Genomic DNA, 18,963 nt, shown 5'->3' on the forward strand with positions numbered 1-18,963 from the left:
AGAGGGGAAGGGGTTTATTTGACTTATGGTTCTTAGAGGGTTCAATCCATTATCAGCTGGCTCCGAGGCTGAGATGGCAAACAGGCATGGCAGAGGAGAAGCAACATGGTGGCACGCACGAGGCAGCAAAGGCAACAAGGGGAGCTTCACAGCGTGTCCCGGCCCTTTATCTTATTTAGACTACTGGGGGGGGGGGTAGCACGCACACCCTTAATCCTGGTGCCTATCGTTGCATCATGAATCAATTCCAGCTTCACACACTCTAGATCCAGCCTAGGACCACATGAGGCTTTGAGGGGACATCTAGACCCAAACCATAATATTACCTAATGCCTCTCATCTTCCAGAAAATTGTGAGCCATGTTGTTCTTGGTGATGGACTCAAATTATTCCAACCACTTTAATTTTTACACGTTTGTTATTAAATGAATGTTGGAAACTTACGCAAGTTTCATTTGAGAATGGTAGACTTTTGTCTGCATTTCATTATTAGACTTCTGTTGAGATGTTAATCAAGGCATAGAAATCAAGGCAGGTATTTCATAACTGAGTCATCTCAAGTTGTATACATGTTTTTCTTGCAAAAATAAAATCAATCTTTGCATTACATATAAAATGACTATGTATGAGCTTATGTGCACATATTTACCTTTCAAATTATCCTGAGTCACTGGAAGCAAACCAGTGCTTTTCTTAATTAAAAAGTATGTTAATGAAAGAACTTTTGTCATGAAGGAAATTCCTGATTCCTGTCTGGGTAACAATCGGAACACCACACTGCAGAACAAGAGAAGTGGCTGAATGGCTTGTAACACAAACACTTATGAAGCTCTGGCTACTTGAAAATTCAAAGTAGGTGTATAGTGCTATTCATGACTCAGTGATCAGCAGGTAAATCTGATTGCTGATCCAGAGCAGAGAGAGAAAATGCCTGCACTCAACATCTCTCTCTATTGACAAGTAATCAGGATCATTCACATGTTACTCCCTGTGATAAAATATACTTTGTAGGTGGTTAGCTCTGATTCTACTATTTCAATGACCTGCCAGGTACTCATGCTTATCATTCAAGAGTTATTTGGGTGAATTCAGCTTTACTTTGGGTGAATTGCAAACACAGTGTATCCCTTCTGTATCACTGTGTTATTCAATACAACTTGCATTAACTCTTTAGTCATTTAAGCAATTTTTTCCATAAATTGTGATCGTATATGTAATGCTGGTCACTGTGCTGGGCAATGTAAGTGAAGGATAAAATGAACAGGAAAGATCTCAAAGCCTATTCGCATTGTCATAGACTCTCAGGCGACACTTCAGCCTGGTAAACCCTTGGCTCATAGCTGCTCATGAACTTAGTATGTTATCTATGCTCATGAACTTAGTATGTTATCTATAACACATTTTTAAATCAGATGTCTTCCTTCCACTTTATTCACCTTTATCACATAATTTCTAATTACCAAGAATCCAGATAGTCTGAACTAGTGGTTGTGCAAGAATAATCCTTAATAATCATGTATCCTTTTTCTCTGACACAGAAATGCACATCTTTGCCTGGACTTTTGACCTTTTCTGGAATTAAGTGATTAGCTGCGAACTCAAAGCTTTACACTGTAGAAGATTCATGCTCAAAAAATATGTTAAAATCTTAAAATACTACACTGAAAATAATTATTGATGTTGTAAACAAATAACAGTTGTGTTTTTTTTTTAATGAATGCTAGTACCAGGGGGAAAATCTGAAAAATCTGGTTTCCAATAATCTAATTCCACCAACTCTATTTTTAGTGGGAGTTTGGTTGTTGTTGTTTGGTTTGTGGCTTGTTTTGGTTTTTGGTAGATGTGTCCACAGTTTCCCTACAGCTGAGGCCAGTTGAATGAACCAGAGAGGTCTAGTCAGTTACTTTGCCCTCAAAGGAATCTTGCTTCTCTGCTCTTCTGAATCCTGCAGCGAGGGGTGCTGCCTTGTTTTCTCTATACGTATTCCTTCCTCTAATCTCCCTGGCAATCATGGAAGCTTTGTCATGAAGACATCTGGTTTACTACTCCAGTTTTTTTTTAAAGTGAGGACTCAGTTTGAGGTAATTAATTTTCACAGCACTGATTGTGGGTTCTTCTCACAACTCTTCTTTGATTGGATCCCATCACACCATTTGGCTGTATTTGAAACTATTTGCCTTTCTGAACAATTTTACTGTCGGTCAGGCTATCACAGTCTCCTCTCTGGTAATGTTTGTGGCCTCAGAACAACACTAACAAACAGGTCCATTTCCTACCAGGAAAACATCCAACCAGCAGTTGGCTTGTACTGAGTCCATCCTTCCCTTCTTTATAGTACCACTGTAAAGTATTTGTGGTTCACCATCCGTTCATCCCAACTTCATGGAAATATATATTCTTTCTCCTTCATCTTCCTAATGTCAAACAAACTCTAAATCCAACATCTGTTATGGCAACTGGGAAATCCTTGTATAGAATTTGTACATTTAGTTTAGGAGTAGTTTTATAGGAAAGCTAAAATTAGTAATGGTTTCCATACATTAATATCTCTGATACTAGCCTAAGGTGGATACTTAGAATAGAATTTCACCTATAGGGATTCAGTATGCGCTCATGAGAGGAAGCGGTAGGTTTGTAAATCAGTGACTAACAGCAATGTGCAATGATCACAGATTAAATATAGATAGACACATACATACATACATCTGAGTTTTGAAGGAGAAAAGTGAGTTTATCAAAGGGCCATTGACAAAAATCGGAAGATTTCTGAGAAAAGGAGGAACAGCGTCACAAGCATATGATGGGACGTGTAACATGGCAAGGTACATTCAAGAACCGCAAGTAGTTCAGGTCTTTGAGAGTGAAGTATTTGTAGAAGAAATGACAAGAACTGAGGCTGGAGAGATGAGCAGAGGCCAGAAAGAGAGGCTGTTTAGTGCCAGCATGAAAACTGAAGGTGGCCACAGAATGCTAAGCAACAGTGACCCTCAGCAATCTTGCATTTTAGAAAGACCACTCTGATAGAAACATGGAGAATGGACTGAGGTTACTGCTGGTGGGAGCTGAACTGGGCCAAGTAAGAGCTAAGGGGCCACAGGAAGACAGCAGCATTGGGAATCTGGGCTGTTCTGTGCCTCTCACACGCAGTCTTAGGTAGGATGTGTTCAGTTAGGAAGGAAGAGAGATGGAGTGGACAACTCAAGTGAGATATGATAGTAGCTTTCATTTTAGAAGAGGGAGCAGAAAGAAATAAACTCATAGCAAGTTAAAGTATTATTTTGGAGGGGTCCATGAATAATAACAAATATTTTCATTATTGAAATGCCAAATTGAAGGACATATTTTCTCTGTGGAATGAAGAACTACTTTATGTCCTACTTTACCAGTATTTTCAGCAAGGGGAGTCTCAGAGAACATAACATTGCAGCAGAAATAACAAACATCCTACTAAAACCCGCCCTGAATATGTGGGAGCCAGGCGCTCCCACAGTGTGGGCCTGTTGTCGCCCATGCAGTCTGCATCATGGAGCTAATGCATAGCAGCTGTGATGCTGCTGTCCTGGAAAGTGTATTTCTTCAGCAAATTTAATTTTTTTGTGTTTTGGTACCAGGGATGGAACTCAGGACCTTACACTTGGAAGGCAGGTGTGGTGCCACTGAGCTACATCCCCAGTCCAGCAACTTTAATTGTTCACTTCATAGTCATTTTAAGATGGGAAGCTGCTATCTGACTTCCCTAGGACTTTGAATCTCCTTACCACCTTTTTAAGATCTATTGCTACAACTGACATCACTTGCCAATCATTCTGTGATTTAAAATGAATATGTCTCGCATTCAGAATCAATTTGGTAGAACACATAATGTCTGTGTATTTTTTTACAAACAGCAGCATGCTGTAAAACTGCAGAACAGCTCCTCTGTGTTGCTGCTCTATGGGAAGGCAGAAGAAATGAATGCGTACATTTCAGAATTTTCCAAATATAAACTCTTACCTATTTCAAGTTGGCACAAAGCTACCCATTCTAAAATTATTTTGTGACTAAAATCTAATTTTGAATTTAAGCCTTTATATGTAATATAGTCCTGAAAGATGTAAAAACCACCATTTTTTTTAAATTAGGGAAAAGGAATCATCTGATGTTTTAAGTCCAGTGATAGCATAACAAAAATACAGATCAAACTCTATCTGTTCGAATATTGTATGTTAGTCTTCTTTATGTCACTGGGTCACATACCTACAGCTTTAAACATGAGAACAACCATTACCTTCCATCTAGAAAAATAGTCTCTTTCATCCCATTAATCTAAAGAAATCAGCTATTTCTACCTGACTTTCCTAATCAATGTGGTGACAAGAATTTATTTGAATTCCAAATAGCAATGCCTTAAAACTTAAACAAAGATGGAAATAAGATCTTTGTGTCATAAAGATCCTAAGGTCCAAGTTAAATCAAATAACAGTTACTTTAATTGTATGTTATTTTACAGAATCGTGGGTAGAATTGTTTCTGCCAGGAAATAGGGTGCGGTACACTTTCTGTTGTCTCTTTTACAGCCTGTAAGTGAGGATAGCTCCAGCCAACAACTTGATTCTGGTCTTATGAAACATCCTAAGCCAGACCCGTCACAAATATCTGAACACAAACTGTGAGATAAGAAATGTTTGAACCCTTGAGCCTCATAATTTTAGGGTAATTTGTTAACATGCAGGTGTTTGTTAACCATTTCATACAAACCTGTGTTCTCCACTGTCATCATTTCCTGCTTTACTTTTCTTCCAAGCACATAACCCTTCTTGATGTATTATGTTGTTATTGGTTGTATTTCTTCATTCATTGTATTTATGCCTTCCACTGAAATGTAAGTTTCATGAGAGCAGAGCCTTTCATGTATTTGTATTGGAGCCTCAGCACTTAAAATAATTCATTGCCTATAGCAGATATTTAATAAATACTTGCTGAATGAATAAGCAGTCAAGTAAAAAATATGATAGTCACTGTCTTTAATGAGCTTATCATCTGTTGAAGTAAAGATATGTAAGTGAAAAATGCTTATCAAAGTATAAAACTAATAGTATTTGCAGTGTAACACATTCATGCTACAAGCAATAAAGACAGTGACTCTTGCCATGGCAATTTTGATCAGTGTACCTATGGCATCATAAGCAGTATCAGTGAATTCAAGATTAGACCGGAAAAGCATCCCTGTTATCCCTCATCTGCCTCCAGCCACAAAAATTACCTTCACTGGCCCTCCGAGAAAGAGCACTGAGGACCGAACTAGTCAGAGAAAACTTCGTGGAGGAAGTGAAAAGCTAGACAAGAAGGAGGAGGAAAGTCTGCTCCCTGCAGAGTAGTTTAGGTCACGCCGGTCCGGTCGTACCAGTTGCAAGTGGATAACGTGTATCAGGAAGAGAGAGAGTGAGAATGACAAACGATATCAGGCAGGAGATGTGGTGTCATCTTAACAGCAGTGTAAAGTGTATAGAGGTTTCCATGTGAAATATGGAAGTAAAAGGAAAAGAAAGAAACAGTGTATTAAAAGGCATTATGAAGAGGGGGCATGGGGAAATAGAACTTGTTAAAATTAATACTAGGATTTTGAGCTTTTCTAATTCAGGAACTGTTCGTGTAGAAAAAGGAAGTCAGGAGAGAACAGATTTATTGTTTAAGGGGATGATAATTAAACCTTTACTCTGTTAATCTTCAGAATGTTGGCATTAGGGCAATACAAACGACTGTGGCTGTTTATAAGACTACAACAGTAAAACATTAGAAGAAATGAGTTTCTCTTGAAGCCTTAAAGAGACATTTTAGATAAAACATGAGGAAGTCTGTATACCACTGAACAATTTGTTATTTTGCTACCACGAGGAGGTTGGCCAACCTAAAACCATATGTCCACAGAGGATTTGTTTAATAATGGGATAGCAAAACCCCTTATGTTTTCTTACAGTACTAAAACTGAGGGGAAATCGTATGATAAGTCATCATTTGGCTTCTGAAAAACTAAAAATCATTACTACCAGTGTTTAATCAAATTTGACTACCATAGTGAATTCCATTTTTAATTTTTAAACATAAGGGACTCATTTTGAATATTGAATAAAGATTCATAATGCCAATATATTTATTTTTATTTTGTTTTAATATTTTAAAATTTTAATTAAGGAAAATGGGGGAAAACAGATAGAATGAAGAAAATACCATCGTGGGTTCGGAATACATTTGCCAGAGTATTAAGCTCAAATAATGACTTAGATCTAACTAGAGTTAAGTACCATTAAATAATTAGACAACCGGAAGAATGAAAAGGTGCAGGCCCATTTCATGCTATTAGTCAGACCACTTCTAATTTGATTTCTATTTTCTGTCCTTTGATTAACTTGTATTGACAAATAAGGCAACAAGGATAGAAGCAGATTTTAAAAAGTGAGACTGTGGTTGGAGAACACCCTCTCAAAAGGAACACTGAGGGGAAGGCAGTTTTTTAGGGTGAACTTTATACTTCTTAGTTCAGAGTTCCATCTCGAGTTCAATGCCATTTCTCCCTATAGTGACTTCAGTTTTGGGGGGTTTTTTTGGTACCAGGGATCAAACTCGGGTCCTTGTACTTGCAACTTCAGTTATTTTTATAGCTGCTTCTTGCTATGTACAAATATTTGTTTAAGAAGTCACCATAATATTGGTTGGTTTCTGTGTACATGATACACATGTCTTCTCCAGGAGCAGGAAGAAAAGATCTAAATAGATGCTCAAAATGATACGTGCTAGAGGATCAGATTAAAGACTGAGTCCGAGTGCCGCTAAAATGCCACTAGGAGATTCTGAGCAGTATCATTACATGGAAAGATATTTTTCATTTTTCTAGTGTGCTGAACGGGTAGCAGGCTGAGATGTTGCTAAAAGGAAAGATAGCAGTACAGCGGATAGATTCTTGCCAAGATTTTCAAACTGGAAAGGGGTATTTCTGGGTGGTGTTAGCGAAGAGAAAGTACACTCGATTACAGCTTGGTTTGAGCGTAAGAGAAAAATCCAACGTGAGGGGTGATTTAACATGACTCTAAAAATCTGTCTTAGTCACTTGAAATGCTTACCGGGGCACCGACATTACTTGTAAGTGGAGAGGGTTTTAAAGAGATAAATTTTATGGGGTTTGTTTTCATTGTATTATATTATATCAAACTTGAGAGGGCAGAAAGCTTTCTAACAATTGTAGAACTCTCAGAATCTTAGGAGAAGAAAGCAAATGTAAAGACTGTGTGAGCAGGACTTTTACTTCAGTGCCTACATGGAGGTGTTCAGTATATAATTTTTAGTGAAATTAATGAATAAGACGATAGACGGATGTAAAGTCATAGGAAGAAAGCTAGTTGATGAAATTCACATATTCAAATATTGTTCCTTATTTTGGAAGTGATCAAAGTGCTTACATGTGAAAAGAAAAATAATTCTCTGGCTATGTCTTAACTAAGTATGAACGTCATCAGGAAGAAAAGCAATTTATTCATTCTACACATGCTTACTTAAATGCTCATTATTATGTTTAAAACCACACTTGAATAAAAAAACAAAAACATGATGGCTACTGGACCAACTTGTGCAGTTAAGCATGGTCAAAACTGAGCTGAGTGTGTATCATGAAGACATTTCTACTGGCAGATAGGAAGTTATGTAATGGGGAGAAGGCTAAGATCTAGCCATCTCCCTCTGGCCTTGTGTCTAATGTGAATCACTGCACAAAGGATATTTTAGGAAATAAGCTTGAAAACCAGTTTACCAATTTAATGCATACTTCTCATTCTACTCAAGCTACTTTAACAAAATTATATGTGGCTTCAGCAGTCTTCATTTATTTTTTCCAGGAAGGATAGGAAGTCTGTGATCAAGACTAGTGAATTGGTAGATTCAGTTCTTTTTAGTGGCCTCTCATCTAAACAAATTATGTTCCCAAAACTTTATCTCGGGTGAGGTGGACAGCAAATATTCGATTCATGCCAGTATAGTACAAAACGCAGAAGAAAGGCAGAGTCATACTGTAAGTTTAAATGTGAGCTTGATTTCTCTTGTAAATTGGTTTCTCTGCAATAACAAAAATACAACACTTCATTTCCTCTATGATTGTTTGTACTGGTAGATTTTCCATGGATAGGATACAATACCCACAATTTAAAGGAGGAAAGATCCAATTTGGGTCACAGTTTCAGGGGATTCAGTCCCTGGTTGGCTGGCCCCAAGGCAGAAACATCATGGCAGATGGGCCTGTGGTGCAAAGATGCTTAGTTCATGGCTGCCAGGCAGCAGAGCAGTACCAGAGTGGAAAGGCGCCAGGTCCCATGTACAGTACCCAAGATCATGCCTCCATAAAACGCCCAGACACATCCAGAATTGTGCTTTCCTCTCTGCTAGGGATTTCTTAATTCAATCAAGTTGGCAGGCCAGTGTTAACAGTCACGCCCCAGAAAAAATAATATTAGTTTAGGAAACGAAAGATGTATTACAAGATTAAAGCGCATGTCGCTAGGTTATTTGTATTATATGTGGAAATACTTTTCTTAGTTTACGTGCCTTATAAAAACATCCTTAGCTTATAAAATGGAAATAATTTCTCTTTCTTTTAATTGGGAATAGTTGCAAATCTGAATGTTCCATCCAAGATGCTGATTTTAACCTCGGCAAAGCCATGCTCCAGGTCTTTTTCCAAAGAGCAGATTGCATCACCTCTTGTTCCCTCTCGGCACTGGCCATTTGCTTTGCTCCTCATAAGTCTGGAGAGCCACAAGCTGTCTTGCATGAAGTACCCTAATTTGCCACATGGAATCTGTGTCAGTGTAGCAGAGCTAGGTAAGATTGGATGTTCAGTAGATTTTGTGAATTATTCTGAAAGTATGGAGTAATTCACGAATTTATTTTTTAAGGATTAGGTTAAATTATTAACAAAGGTGGATAATTGCCATTATTGCTCATTAAGACAAGACTTTGGAATTAGAATCATAAGAAGAGTATATTATGTGTGAGTTTATATGGATGGACACAGAATAGGCAAATGTACAGCATAAGTATGGATTATAAATGTAAAATAAAATAAGGGTAGGTTTCTTTAACATAGCATATGTCAACTATGATCCTTCTTCCTTCTTTCTTTAGGCCATGCTTCCATATTTCTTGTATTTTGAAATTGAAAAGTGCCTGCTCTGTAGGTATGGCTGAGAGCACGCATCTCATTAGTAGCATTTCTTCAGCTCTGTGACCCAGCGTGGCAGGTGTAGACAGTGCGGCAGTGCACCTCATTTGCAGTAGTGTAGACTCCTGCCTTCGTTACCTGCTCAAAGCACTACTTCTGGCTTTAACACGATTTTAGTCCTCTTTCAAGAGGTAAAGAGGACCAGGGATTTAGCTCAGTGGTTCCACCATCTGCCTTGAAAGCTCAAGGACCCGAGTTTGATTCCTGGTACCAAAAAAAAAAAAAAAAAAAAAGAGGTAAAGAGATAGGTACCAGTCTTCCAGGCTCTTAGCAATATTTTAATGAAAAATGGGAATTTTAATAATTAAGAAGAAAAGAAAAATTTTAATTTATAAGTTATAATCAAATCTTTTAATCTATGGGGTTGTTTGTTAACTCAGTTTGTATTTAAGTTAGAATTTCGTACAAGATTTTAAACTTATAATTTTCAAAGATATACCTTCAGTTCTTTCTCAATCTTTGTATGCAAGCATTAAAGAAAATGCTTTATTGCTACCAAAGAACCATTGCATAGTGACTGTGCCCTTTGCAGAAGAAATCAGAGGAACACATCTGCTAAAATCTCGATTCGATGTGCAGCTTATTGATCCTGAATTTACACAGGTTACCACTATGCATTTTGCCATAATTTGGGGGGATTTCACATATCTTTGACTATACTAATAATATATAAAATATATTAATAGTTTCCTAGATACAGTTTACCTAATTAAAAAAAAAACTTGAATTAAGGAATTTTCTATAAAGGAAGAATATTTTTGTTATGCCAGTTTCAGTAATTGACAAAAATAATTACTAGAGCACTAGGATCTTCTGTTTTAAAGTTGCATTGTCGTTTTTCTGTTCTGTCCTCCAGAAGAGAACAGGCACGTGAGAAAAGCTTTGAGACTTTTAAGGAAGGTCTTAGAAGGTTCAGGTTGCTCCATCTGTTTCTACAAACTTTACCATTGTGTTATTAACAACTCCAAAGTGGGAAGGAGCTCCTTTGGCAGGAGGACAGATTTCGGCCCATCTGTGTCCGCACTGCCGCCTGTCACTTGCACTTCAGCTCTGCAAAGCCCTGAGTGGAGGGAGGGAGATGGCAAGGTGCAGTGGAGACCCCCGTCCTGGTCTTGCCACACTTTCTGTCTCCCAGGCTGTACTGTCTGCCAACTGGTGCCCCCGCCGGTCTGGCCAGCGCTCCATTGGGCCTTGGAGCTGGGCCCGGCTGATTTCTGCTCCAGAGGAGTGTTCACTTGGAACACGTGCAGGCGTCAGATGCAGAGCTCCACCTCCAGCCTGAGTCTGATGGATCCTTATTGAAGTGGCTTCTTTCTCAACATTTGAGAATGTGCAGCGTTCTCCAGTGATTTTTCTTACTTTTTTCAGTTCTTAATTAATTCTCTCAGTGTTAAAAAAAATGCATGGAAAATTCTCTTTTTATCACAAAATTGCTGAAAACGAGTACAGAGGTTAAGGCTGCATTTACATGCTTTTGACTATGACGTGTTTTTTATTTTATTTTGCATTTTTGAGATAGAGCCTTGTTGTATATAGTTTAATGCTTCAAAGTGCTGTGTAGCCCAGGCTGGCCTTGAACTTGCTGAGATCCTCCTGCCTCAGCCTCCCAAGGGCTGGGATTCTAGGCCTGGGCCACCACACCCAGGTGGCCTGTTTATTTTAAATCCTTTGTTTTTTTACATATAAGAAAAATGTAGTGATTGCAGTGTCTAAATGTGCGCTCTTTTTCTTTTCCCCCCAAAGCGCATATCAGATTGTGGTGGAGGAGCTGCACCCACATAGGACCAAGCGGGAAGCCGGGGCCATGGAGTGCTACCAGGTCCCGGTCACCTACCAGAGCGCCGCGAGCGGGGGCTCCCTCTATTACTTTGCCGCTGAGCTGCCCCCCGGGAATCTCCCCGAACCTGCCCCCTTCACAGTGGGTGACAACAGGACCTACCAAGGCTTCTGGAACCCGCCCTTGGCCCCCCGGAAGGGGTACAACATCTACTTCCAGGCCATGAGCAGCGTGGAGAAGGTGAGCGCCCTCAGGCCTGCGTCTTCCGGGCTCCGAGCACCTGAGAGCCGTGTTTGCAAAAGAGTCCATAGCCTCCGTGGAGAAGAATCAGAAAAGGAAGCAAAGGAAGAGGGCACTGAGGTGCAGAGCTGGGGGTGTGGCAGTTCCCTGTGGCAGCGTCCCCTTTCCTCCTGAAGGCTGCCCCTGCACCTTCTTCAGGAAAGCCCGTGAGGTGGGACAGAGGCCGCCCCAGTCCCCCAGGTGCTGTCCGTCCCTTGCTCCCCAGTGGCTCCCTTCCAAAGATCACATTTACTGCAGGCTACACAGAACGCGCGTTCCGCAGCAGGCTAATAAACCCTTACAAACTTTTCAGGGGTGTGAGCCAAATAGTGAATAACAAGTACCAATCCTCTGATTACCAAGTAATAGGGCGCCCGCGGTCCAGCTGACAGGGCCTAAGCAGAAGGCTGCCTGCTGACAGTCCGTGCTGCAGCCCCCGGGAGTCCCTCCTTTTCCCATTTTGGACGCAGTTGTTTTTGAATACTGCCACTGATCCCAAATGAATATTGAAGAGGGAAACACCGCAGGACATTAGAAACAACCAGTGGCTCCATACGGAGAGAAACATCCTGGCCTTTTATGTCTCGTGCTGTTCTCTTTGAAAGATTTTTCTTCCCTAAAACTTATTTTATTTTTACATATATATATATATATATATATATATATATATATATATATATATATATGTTGGCAGAGAGGGATAGAAAAAAAATATGAAGAATAGAAACATCCACAATTTCGCATCCAGTTGGATACGTCTGACATGTCGATGACCTGTGGGCATTAAAAACATTTTTTTTATTTTGCTGATTTTGTATAATTGAGTCCCCAAGGTGGGCTTCTGGGGGAGTTGGTCTGAAATTTGGGGTATGCAGTTACAGCTGTCATGTTTTATCTTGGGATTGTTTAATTGGAAGACATCACCTATTTGCATTTTGGCACCAGCCCTGAGAACTGGAGTAGTGAGTAAGAAGCTTTATCTTTTGCCTGACCTATGTGGTTGGCTTGCAGTATACAGCAGAGAAAAATCCCATAGCATCTTCTAGTAGACTTCAAAGCCAGAGGCTGGTCCTGGGCGAAGGTGCTGTTCTCTCCTTCCAGTCTCCTCCTGTGTAATTGGAAGTCTTTAGAGACACGTGTGTTGCCTGCTTCCCAAATACCCATTACTCCAAACAGCTGGTGCAGCTGGGCTGCTGTGAAGGAGAACGCTGAACGTTATCAGTCCACTCTGGATATAAAGTAGCGTAGAGTAGAGGTGGGAAACAGAGTTCTGCCTTTGAGCTTTCATCTTTAGAGAAGTGAGAAGTTCCAAATTGACTCTTGCTATGTGGTCTAGAGGAGGAGGGAAATGTTAATCTGTTACTTCTGGGGATTTGCGGTGGCACTGTATAAAGGCTTCTCTTCCTCTGTATCTGCACTGTGGTTTAATCAAAGTTTAGAGTAGCCCCAGAATATTTCACAAACTCCTTGGCAAAAGAGTTTTAAAATGGCATGGCTCCCACCAGCAGAGCATGGTAATCCCTTCAGAAAGTCGATAGAGATTGCTTTTAGGAAATCCAAGTCCCTTTGGGCCTTTCTGAGAATGTGGAAGCCTCCCTCCAGTTCCCGCTACTGTCTCAGGTCCCGATTAAGTAACAGAAATGACTTTTAACTTACTGTTCCTCCCTCCCTTAGATTATCTTGTTTAATTTGTAAACAAACGCTTCAGTTATTTGGCTTTACCAACATATAGCTTTCCTCAAGATGGAGTTGTAAATGCTTTTGGTAACAAATAGCTTCTGTTTTGGAAAAACCCAGTCCTGTGTACACAGTGAGAACCAGCAGGCAAATGTGGAAGCGGCTGAGAGAACAAAGAAAGAGACAGGCAGATGGAGGATTGCATAAAATACAGCTTATTAGGGATTTATGGACAGAAGCATGACTGGGTTGGTAACCAGAGAGGGAGAACCTGCACCCCAAGGGAAGAGGAAGGGCTTTATGTGCTGAGCCAGAAAAATATGCCCAATGCTCCACCACAATGCTGGGCTTCTTGAAAACTGTTCACATGTCCAGCATCGGTTAGGAAACAGTGCAGGTGTCAGTGGCCAGCACAATGAATATCTTAATGGGACGCATGCCAGGGGCTCATGGCAGGCAAAATGGCGGCTACAACCAAGATGGCTGTAGTCAGGTCAAGCTGAGTCTGCACAGCCTCTCTTAAATTCACTGGCTTTGACACCTCTTCTAACCTGTTGTGTTTGCAAAGACAGACACTGACTGAACTAAGTCCTTGCGAAGCTAGGCATGGGCCCAGACGACCTTGTAGAGGCCCAGATTATCTTTTGTTTTATACTTTCCCCCTCCACAACATTAAAAAATAGTAATAATTCTTGTCACTTCCTTCTTGTGCTTCTACTTTCTCCACTTCATTCCTCTAGTAAGAGGTAAGAAGTAATCTACACTGAGAAATAATTAACTCTTCACAGCTAAATAAAAAGAAAAGAGCACATAAAATATACCGTGATTGTGATGCAATGTTTAGATCATCTTTCTAACTACTAACATTTAACTCTTTAGTTATCTAAGAGGCCAGCGAGGATATGTAATGTTTAGCTTTGGTATGAATCTATAGCTATGGGGTGAAATTTAAATTTATATTTGGTTCTGATTTATATTAGCTTTACAAATATATTTTTCTTTCTGATAGCTTGAGAAGCAAACAGAATGCTATTCTACTTGTCTCTGACAAAGTGAAAACAGATGCCTTCATCTTCAGAAAATGCTGCATATTTTTTGAAAGTTTTTATTTTAGCTTTTTAAAAAAATTCTGAGAATATATGTCAGGAAATAAAAAATGTCTCTATATCATAATTCTCCAACAAAAACATCCCTTACTATTAGAACTCTGTGACTTGCCCTTTGCCATCAGGAGCCCCAGCCCATTCCAAACCCAGTAGAACAAACAGGGTCACTAAGCTCATCAGTGAACAAGCCAGTACTCTGCATATTGTAATTCTGTGTAATCCTATTTTACGACCCCAGATTGGTCTTTGTCATAGTTGTAGTTTGTGTACCAGGAACAATGACCTGACTATTTTCTTTCATTTTTCACTCCACCAGGAAACTAAAACCCAGTGTGTGAGAATTGCTACAAAAGGTAAGTGGTTTGCTTTAAAAACAAAACTCCATTCATCCCTTCTCTAAAATGAAAGGGCTTTGTTCCCTGCTTCAAGCTAATTAAATGTGGCATTTCTAAAACAGAGTATTTGTAGAAGGGCCCAGTAAACCTTAGAGACAAGTTCTCTAACTCACATGGGTGTCCTTAACACAGACGTAATGGGGTTTTACATCCCATCCAGTGTCTGTGATAGACATTCGAACATAGAAAGAACAAAGCTGGCTGTACCTGTAGTGTACAGGTGTGGACATAACTCCATGTCTTCATTAGTAGTACATTCAGATAGAAGATGGTTTAATTTTCTTTCTTCATTCAACTAATGCCAGGAAATCCTATCTGTGATGTGAGGTAACCAGGACAATTCCTGCTGCCCCTTATCTCTTATGACTGCCTAGTTACTTTGAGAAGAAGAAATATCAGCGCCTTTGAATGAGTAGTTAGACTTCGGAGGGTTGGGAAATCTCCCATGTTCCTCTATTTACAGTCCATCGTTTAAGAGTTATTTGATTGTTCCAACAAAGGAGAGATAACTCCTTTGTATATTCCAGCAAGAGAAATCAAAGCAAGCTGTCTGCGTGCAGGCGGAGTCTCCTCAGAGGCTTGGTCCTTTGGTAGTTTATTGCCTGTATTAGTATGAGACCCACATTTGTGAGCAGTAGTTGATTCATTTGGGATGAAAATAAATAGCCATGTTCTGTTTGTGCTGGCATCTTTCCTTTCATCATTTCTCTCCACGTAGTACTCAGTCTTCTCAATTAGCATTTGTGTTTTACTCTTGATTTGTAGAGGCAATAAAAACTTCTTCCTTGACTCGTGAGAATAATACAGAAGCTTCACTGAGGAAAAAAATAGACTTGTTCAATTCAAATGTTAAAATTCTTCATGATAGCTTTTAAACAATTAAGCCTTCATGAAAGAAAAGAGAACATACATTCAGAGACATGTAATGTATTAACATTTATTCATTTCAAAATTTAGAAATACATCAGGAGTTAGATTTGAAGTTTCTGACATTAATGACAGAAGACATTCAGGTGTATATCACCTATGCTTTTCCACATTTAAAGTAGAGCGAGATGTATAAAATGGTCCACATCAAGCTCTAAGAAAGTTCTTTAGCTATAATAATTCTGCATTTTTATAAATGAGAAAGGAAAGCTATAAATGACTTTTAAATATTTAAAATTTTCATGCTTATGTGCTTTTGAGTGAACTTTTAAGTGTCATTTTTGTCCTCTGAATACAAATGAAAGCATAGTGGCAAATACACGATATTTAAGACTTCAGAAAGGTTGAGATTGTGGAAATGCATTTTACCATCTGGAATAAAATACTGGCCAGAAATCGGGGTGGTGAGAACATGTTCATTTGTAACCCTTCTTCCGTAGAGGATGATTTACCTCTGCCGTGCATCGTGTCAGGTAGACAGGGTGGTGAGAGATAAGAGAAAGTCCATAGACTACTGGATGAAAATTGTGATTTTTGCTTTTCAGTAGTTCTTTACCCTTGGGCAAATTATAAAAGCTCTCATTCCAAAATAAGAATAATAGAGCTCTCACCTCTTATTTTCATTCTAAGGATTAAACTACATAGTAGTCCTACCTTATGCAAAGTTTTGCCTTCTTTCTGTGGTCAACCATGCCCTGAAAATATTGAATGGAAATTTTCAGAAATAAACAACTCCTCAGTTTTAAAGTGTATGCCATTCTAGGAGCATGATGAAATCTCACCCCAGGCTGCTCCATCTTGCCCGGGCTCTGAGTTGCTCCTTTGTCTAAGGCAGCCTTGCTGAATACGCTACCTACACATTAGTCACTTCGTAGCCATGTTGGTTATCAGCTCAACTGCTGCAGAATCACAATGCCTGTGTTAATGTAACCCTTGATTCACTTAACCATGGTCCCAACGTACAAGAGTAATAGTGCTGGCAATATTATTACAGTGTATTGTTTTACTTGCTTTATTGTATTATAATTGTTATTACCCTCTTAGTGTGCCTAATTTATAAATTAAAGTTTAACATGAGTATGTATGTATAGGAAAAGCACATAGTACTGTATATGTGGAATTTGATACCATCTGTGGTTCCATTTAATCTCCCAGAGCTAAGGGGAGACTGCAGAACATGTGTTAACCATGATGGAAATGGCCCATGCATGCTGTCTGCTGTCTCATCATCGTAATTATAATGTCTTTTCATCTTACTTCAGAAGAACATAGTTTATGCTATCCAGTTAGAAAAGAAATATTTATAACTACTAAAGTAACTAAATACTAAAACTGAATACTAAAGTAAATAGAAGTGTTTTGGGAAAAATTAAGATGGTTTGTTTTTTAATGTTTCTACCTCACTGTAATATTTTTCCTGTCCTAAACACTAACCTCTTTCTACCTATGAAAAACCACACTTATTAGAGTAATATCAATTTGTTGCCTGGAAGCAACATTTTAAACTAATAACATGTAACTGTGGTCAGCTTTGGACTTCATTTTTTAAAACTTAAAATGAATACTTATTCATTCAAATTTAATTCTATAATTTAATAATCTTGTACTCCAGTGTGTACCAGGAACATTTACAGGGCAAAGTCAAATTAAGCACAACAAATATTTGTTGAATCAGTAGCTGAATTTAAATTAAATTTAAGGTACATGTTTCAACTTTAATATTTAATCAAACAAGGTGATCTGCAGTTCTGAAAAGTATCAGCAGTTTATAGGTGAGTTCAGATAAATTTAGTATACAACTAGATACTATTTTATTGTTTCTTTAAATGTACATTTAAATTGTGATATATACTTCACTTTGTGATATAGAATATTTTCTCAAAGCTGTCACTCTGTTTTTTCTACAGAGAACACTGTTCATTAGAAACATAATTTATAAACTACAGTGTATTAAATTTAATCCTAGTCTATCTCTGAACTAGTTTTATTCAATTGAGTTTGCTTCTGCTAAATTCTGTGATAGTGAATTATTTCTTATTCATAAATTAGCTAAAATTCTGTCTTCAACTTCATCACTGCAATTCTTAACTACTATATTCTATTGTATAATTTTTTGGTCTCTTGGTAGTCACGTTTCATATGAAGGACTTATTCTAGTGATTTCATCGAAATTAAACTGATTTATTGGGAGCAAAGAGTCCAATGAAAATCTCGTTTTTACCTCTTATTACTTAGATTCTGGTTGTAGCTATTAAGAGTACAATTCTTTAAATGTCAAGCGACTGATCATAACTCACTAACACTGGAACATATCTTGTTTGGTATTGAGAAGCTCTTTGAGTTCATTACCTCTATTTGCAATTTACAAGCAAAGTGAAAATAAGAACTGTAGATCATCTTTATTATTCTCAACAGAAGACCAGTGCTACAAATCAAGAGGGGTAATGATCCTTTTATTTCCAATATTTTCCTTTTCCTCACAATTTGAATTATTTCTGAAATTTGTACCAGTTCTCTCCTAACTACCACCTATTAGGAATGTTCTGTGTCTCCTTTCCTTTAAGTTGCCTCAGAAAGGACAATGGGACCAATTCTCAGTAGACTTTCTTCCCACCATATTTCCAGAGAAATATCCTCCTCGGTGAAACATGGAAGATCAAGGAGTGAAGACCTCCAAAGAGTTTTGCTCGCTCCTTCCTCACAGCCCTACTAGGCAGAAGTTAAATATTTCTTTGATTTACAATTAGATAACATGCTATTTGCATATAGAATATTATAATTCTGATTATTTCTGACAGAATGACGGTAACTATAAGGGTATAGGAATAAGTAGGAAAAGGAAAACTAACTTGTTGACCTAGTAGGTGGGAAAAGGCAGTGCAATAATCAAGAAAGAGAATGATAGGGTCTCATGGTTGAGCCCCAGGACCTACTTCCTGATCAGACGAGGGGTACATAGCAAGTGACTGAAGAAATTGATAGTAGACAATATTTAATTCTTAAAAACATTTAATTGTTTTAGGCATGAATGATTAAGGACAACTCAAACATTTGTACATTTTAGAAATTAAATTGTTTCATGAGAAGGGCTTGATCTGCTCCTGAGGAGCTGATTGGAGGTGCTTTACACGGATGCCTAATTCCACAGGAAAGGAGGGCTTGTGTTTGTACCTCACCCAGCCAATCTGTCACTCTTAACTGTGGAAAAGGAAAGAAGTCTAACTTTAATTAAAATACTATATTCAAACACTTGGGGAAGATTGGAAAAATAGTACATTGATAAACCTAAGAGATTTAACTGATAATGCATTTTAAATCCATTAAAGTTGGTACTTATATCATTAGTATTCAAAAACCAATAGTTTAACAGGAAGAAACTAATAAAACAATAATTTTTGAATATACAATGCATGTGATAAAAACCAGAGTAATAACATAGCTAATCAGAGATAATACTTCTACACTGAAAATGATAAAATGTTTTTGAAAGAAATGAAAGAAATTTTAATGGATGTAACACATTTATGGATTAGAATACTCAGTATTGGTAAATGTCAG

At 38.4% G+C, this 18,963-nt stretch overlaps 1 protein-coding gene across 12 annotated transcripts in view; it reads left to right on the forward strand.

Annotated features, from left to right (window-relative positions):
* The window catches only part of Ptprk (protein tyrosine phosphatase receptor type K), a 520,627-nt gene that overhangs the window by 401,224 nt on the left and 100,440 nt on the right, over positions 1 to 18,963 (forward strand). For all 12 annotated transcript variants that reach the window (XM_087190287.1, XM_087190284.1, XM_087190286.1 and 9 more), the window contains 2 exons: positions 10,988 to 11,261; positions 14,400 to 14,436. In XM_087190287.1, coding sequence (XP_087046413.1) covers positions 10,988 to 11,261; positions 14,400 to 14,436 — 311 coding nt within the window. The remainder of the gene's footprint in view (positions 1 to 10,987; positions 11,262 to 14,399; positions 14,437 to 18,963) is intronic.

The sequence above is a fragment of the Heterocephalus glaber genome, unplaced genomic scaffold (genome assembly GCF_053883595.1).
Source record: "Heterocephalus glaber isolate CG9 unplaced genomic scaffold, H.glaber_assembly_v1.0 deba00001550, whole genome shotgun sequence".
NCBI lineage: Eukaryota > Metazoa > Chordata > Mammalia > Rodentia > Bathyergidae > Heterocephalus > Heterocephalus glaber.